The 5,746-nt window shown below is 42.4% G+C and overlaps 1 protein-coding gene across 2 annotated transcripts in view; it reads right to left on the reverse strand.

Annotated features, from left to right (window-relative positions):
- Positions 1–4,991, reverse strand: part of NT5C3A (5'-nucleotidase, cytosolic IIIA) — a 41,565-nt gene extending 36,574 nt beyond the window's left edge. Inside the window, exon 1 of one of the 2 annotated variants that reach the window (XM_007447398.1) lies at positions 4,785–4,991. In XM_007447398.1, the coding sequence (XP_007447460.1) occupies positions 4,785–4,922 (138 nt within the window). In that variant the 5' untranslated portion in view covers positions 4,923–4,991. The remainder of the gene's footprint in view (positions 1–4,784) is intronic. The other variant, XM_007447400.1, reaches the window with a different exon arrangement.
- Positions 4,992–5,746: the final 755 nt, after the last annotated feature.

Genomic DNA, 5,746 nt, shown 5'->3' on the forward strand with positions numbered 1-5,746 from the left:
TCCTGCTGTCCAAATAATTTCCACCCTCTTTGTTGCTCTTTAGGGAATAGTGTTGAGACTATACATTTGTTCTGGTTTTGTGCTTCCATTTTATTTCATTTGTTAGATACTTCCTTGGGAGAATTCCCCACCCCTAAATTTATAGAGATATAACTCTATAAATATACATAAATTGTATTTATACAATATACACATATACATATGTCACTGTATAAATTTAAGGTATACAGCATAATGATTTTACATACGTATATTGTGAAATGATTTCTGCAATAAGTTTACTTAGCATCCATCATCTCATATAGATACAATAGGAAAGCCCAAAAAACAAAAAAGTCTCTGTTTGTGATGAGAACTTTTAGGATTTAATCTCCTAGCAGCCTTCCTATATATCCTACAGCAGTATTAGCTATAGTCATTATGTTGTACATTATAACCCTAGTACTTATTTATCTTATAACTAAGTTTGTACCTTTAATAAAGGATATGAGAAGAACTGAATAAGATTAAACCATCTCATCTTTTTTTGTAATTAGTTTTCTATTGGAGAAAAATAAGTAATCTGCTGGTAAAAAGTAAAACCAGAATATATTCTGGTAATACAAAAGAAACAAAAAAGAAAACAGTTGATATATAAAAATTGGAAAGAGGTGCCATTTAGTAGGAGAAATTAAGTCAACTGGACAGAAGTAAAGAACAAAGTAAGTAGAGACAGTGCAGGGCTGAAAATAAGACATAATGTAAATTAAAATATGCAGAAATAAGTGGATGCTATAAATCAGTGAGTAGTACAGTCGGCCATCCATATCAGTCAGTTCCACATCAGCGATTCAACCAACAAAGTACTGAAAATATGTGGGGGAAAAAATTCCAGAAAGTTCCAAAAAGCAAAACTTGAATTTGCTGCTTACTGGCAACAATTTACATAGCACTTATATTGTATTTACAACTATTTACATACCATTTACATTGTATTAGGTATTAGAGATAATCTAGAGATGATTTAAAGTATATAGGAGGTTGTGTATAGGTTATAAGTAAATACTACAGCATTTTATAAAAGGGTCTTGAGCATCCTTGGACTTTGGTATCCAAGTGGGTCCTGGAACCAATCCCCCATGGACAGCGAGGGGCTGCTATTCACTCTTAGAGAGGGATGTTCCTTATTCCTTTAAAAAGGCATCTGTCCACCTGTGTTCTCTATCCCCTCTGGAACTCAGTTTGATTTTCCCTCTCTCCCTCTCTCATTTTTTTTGGCCAAGCTGTGGGGCTTGGGAGATCTTATTTCCCCAACCAGGGACTGAACCTAGACCATGGCAGCCGAGTGCTAACCACTGGACCACCAGGGAACTCCCTTCCTCCTCTCTCACTTCTTTAAGCACTCGTTTTTCACTGCCATCCTTCCTGCCAACATGGTCACGTGCCAACCATTCATGGTCACATGCCAAAACCAAACCAAACGTACACTGATGGCACAAGTATTTTTGTACTCAACAATCACTTTCTGGTCTTCTTCACTCCATTGTTCTTCTAGTGGCTGTCCAACGCACAAGGTTTTCAGTCAATTTTTGATCTGTGCAGACTGACACTTCTGCCTCTGCCCCTTCTTTTGGAAACATGTCCTGTTACCCCATCTCTGAGACCTCTGTTTTCTTTACTGAACACCCACTATATGTCAGTATTCTCAAGTTTTCTTTTTTCATTTTGCTGCAAAGTTATGGGTGAGAAATTATTATTATTTCCACTATTACTGCCAAGAGGCTAGACACTTGAGAAAGTAGTTTCTAGTCCCAGTTTATCTTCGCAACTCCAGCACTACATTTTCAGTTGCTGTTGCTAATAGTAACAGGTAATGTATATACTATGTATTACTATGGGCCAATATATGGCAACAAATGCTTTTCTAAGCATTTTACTTATTTTAACTAATTTATGGACATTTCTACTTGGCTAAACAGGACAAAGTGAACTTATTGTTCCACACTGTCCCGGCCTCCTCTTTCTTTCCCCCTTTCTATCTTGGCTAATAATGTAGCCAGTATCACCATTTACCTTGTAATCCCCCCCACCCCTGTGATTAATCTCTTTATTTAATGATCATAAATAATGATAAGCTCACAAATGATAGCAATTATGTCCACTGTGTTATTTCATGTAATCTTCACAACTATCCCATGAAGTAGGTAGTATTATCATCTTCCAATTAATAGATGAAGAAACAGACTCAGAGGAGTTAAATAACTTGCCCAAGATCACACAGCTTGATAAATGAGAAAGCCTACATTCAAACCTAGGTTTGTATGAGTCCAGAGTTTGTAGTGCCACTAAGTCCTGTTGATTTTACCTCTGAAATGTTTATCTGATCGCTCATTTCCTAGTCTAGACCCTAATCATCTTTCACAATGAATACTGCCAACAACCTCCTAAATTATTTCCTTCTTTCCAGGCTCTCGGCTTTCACCCTATCTTGTCTAAGTGATCTGTATAAAATATAGTTTTGAACATGCAACTATCCTGTTTAAAAACCTTTCATGGCCCCCTACTGCCTACAAGATAAAGGGCAAAGCCTTTAGAATGGCTTTACAAGATTCCTTTACAATTTGGCCTCTTCGCCCACATTCCCCATCTCTTCCTTCCAAATACACGTCTGTGGCTTCCTGGTGTCGCACTAGTTAAGAATCCCCCTACCGGGCTTCCCTGGTGGCGCAGTGGTTAAGAATCCGCCTGCCAATTCAGGGGACAAGGGTTCGTGCCCCGGTCCAGGAAGATCCCACATGCCATGGAACGGCTAGGCCTATGAGCCACAACTACTGAGCCTGCACATCTGGAGCCTGTGCTCCGCAACGGGAGAGGCCGCGACAGTGAGAGGCCCGCGCGCCGCGATGAAGAGTGGCCCCTGCTCTCCGCAACTGGAGAAAGCCCTCACACAGAAACGAAGACCCAACACAGCCAAAAATAAATATTAAATAATTAAATTTAAGAATCCGCCTACCAATGCAGGGGACAGGGGCTCGATCCCTGGTCCAGGAAGATCCCACATGCCGCGGAGCAACTAAGCCCGTGCGCCACAATTACTGAGCCTGCGCTCTAGAGCTTGCAAGCCACAATTACTGAGCCCACGTGCCACAACTACTGAAGCCCACCCTCCCTAGAGCCCATGCTCCGCGACAAGAGAAGCCACCACAGTGAGAAGCCTGGGCACCACAACCAAGAGTAGCTCCTGCTCGCCGCAACTAGAGAAATCCCGCGCACAGCAACGAAGACGCAACGCAGCCAAAAATAAATAAATTAATTAATTAAAAAACAAAAACACATCTGTATATTATGCTTTAGCCACAAAACTACTTGTCCCTAAGCCTGAATTAATATAACATTATGTATATATAAAGATTGACTGATTTCTATACTACAAACAATGGGCCTTAATTATTTTCACAAAGATGGCAAACTGTTCTTATAATGGCTTCATTATGGATTTTGTGAAAGCATTGATTTTTACCTCTACCTGGTTTAGAGGAGAAGTGATAGACTAATCCACAGTCTAAGTACATACAAGAAGGTATGGTTAATGTGGGGTTTTCCCCCACATTTGTATTATACATTTTTGGTTTGGAACAAAAGGAAACCACCAAAGTTTTCTATACAGGACAGCAACATAAACAAAATGAAATTTCTGAGATAAAAACATTTGCTGCTATGAGTACAGAGATGGAAAAAGACTATGTAATAATAATCTAAGACTAATTTAACCCTACCAATAAACAAAACTATTGGCATATGAGATATGTGAGAATTAACTTTTTTTTTTTTTACTTTTAATTATGGAAAAATATTTCTGTATTCAACCTAGGGCCAATAGCAAACAACGGGACAAAACGTCTCTTTGATCAATTAGAACATATGATTGGGCTAAGTATTCTAACATGAACCTAACATGATATTATTTAGTACAGCGGTAAACTGTCAACTGACTTGTCAAAAATACTTGACCCCAGAAGTTCACGTGTGTAGTACCTCATCCGGAGTATACATGGGATTCTTCACTCCAGGAAGTATATTAGAATGCAACTCACTGAGAAAACTGTCTTGACGAGTGGGCTCTAATTAAAAAACAAAAACCTAAAAACATCCCCAACTCTGGAGAAAATATTGCTTATAATGTACCTCAAGTGGAATTCTTCAAGCACTGTCTTACAATAAAATTGGAAATAAATTTCTAAAACGTTATGTAAGAGGCTTGCGGGGAAAAAATGAACACGAAGGTACATCCCGGCAGTTTGAGACAAGAAGGAATAACATTCAAATACAAAATAAACTATTTTGAACTCCAGCTGGGTTAACTGGCATTCCTTTAATTAACCACTGAGAAGTTACACCTTGTCATAATCGAACTCATCCTAGCCACGGTGCAAAAAAAAAAACCCCTCATCAGAATGGGATTGTTGCAACGGTTTGACGCGGGATGAGGGAAGGAGAAATCTGCCCAGAAACGTCCGTTTATTTCTCGAAAAAACGGGTTTTTGCAGCGGGAGGCAGCTTGTTTCCGAATCACCTATTTGGCTGCCTTTTTGTTTCAAATGGAGACATAACAAAGCCCATGGGAAGCCGAGCGCCGCCGTCGAGGGTCCAGACCAGGTCACCGGGCCGTGGGGTGGCCGCACGCGGGGCGAACGGTTCCCCTGTGGGCCCCTCTCATTCCAGCAGCGGTCGGCATGGGAAGGCGAGGCCGGACGGACCACCCGCGGCCCCCTAAGCGATCCGTAGCGACGAGCCCCCATACTCACCATCTCGATGATCTTGGTTTTCCGGCCCGTCTTTCTCTTCAAGGTGAAAATGTACTGGGCCAGCACCGCCCCCGCCACGACGGCGCACACGCTGGCGCTCGCTACCGCGCCCACCCTCGCCACAGCGGATCGGTCCATGGACTGGACCTCCCGCGCCTCGCGTTCCAAGAAAAGAGGTCGCTAGGTGGCTGCAGGCCTCGGAAACGCCAGCCTGTGAAGAAGCCCCCGACGCCCCGCCCTGCTTGCATGAGCCCCGCCCCCAGGAAAGCCCCAACCCCGAGCGCCCGGCGGCGGGAAGCCGGAGGGAGGAGGAGGGACTAGCCTGCGTGGGCAGCCAAGGCGGGGAAGCGGATCTTCTCAGAACCTGGGTCCGAGAGACGGAGGACAGAAAAGGGGACTTGGAATTAATTCTCTCTCTCTCTCTCTGCTAATGAGGACCAGGCAGTGGTTCATTCCAGCCCCGCCCAATAGAAATCTGATTCTAACCGTCACTCAGAAAATATCATCCGCCTTCTACCCGCCTCTGACGCACAGGACTACAACCCCCAGAAGGCATCCGGGCTCAGCTATCTGACTTGCGCAGTAGCTTGGCTGTAAAGTGCTGTGACAGACTGCAGGGTGCAGCGAAGAAAACAAGGGAGTAAAAAGGCGACCTACAGAATGTGAGAAAATATTTGCAAACCGTTTATCTGATAAGGGGTTAGTATCCAGATTATGTTAAAAAATTATGTCAATAACAAAAAGCAACCCTATTAAAAAATAGGCAAAAGCCTCAAATAGACAATTGGCCAAGAAACTTACGAAAAGATACTCGATATCACTAATCAGGAAAATGTGAATCAAACCCCCAGTGACATATCACCTCACACAAGTTAGGACAACCATTGTCAAAAAAACAAAATTAAAAGTGTTGGTGAGGATGTGGAGAATTGGAACCCTTGTGCACTGCTGGTGGAAATGTA

Source organism: Lipotes vexillifer, unplaced genomic scaffold, assembly GCF_000442215.2.
Source record: "Lipotes vexillifer unplaced genomic scaffold, Lipotes_vexillifer_v1.1 scaffold1079, whole genome shotgun sequence".
NCBI classification, from domain to species: Eukaryota; Metazoa; Chordata; class Mammalia; order Artiodactyla; family Lipotidae; genus Lipotes; species Lipotes vexillifer.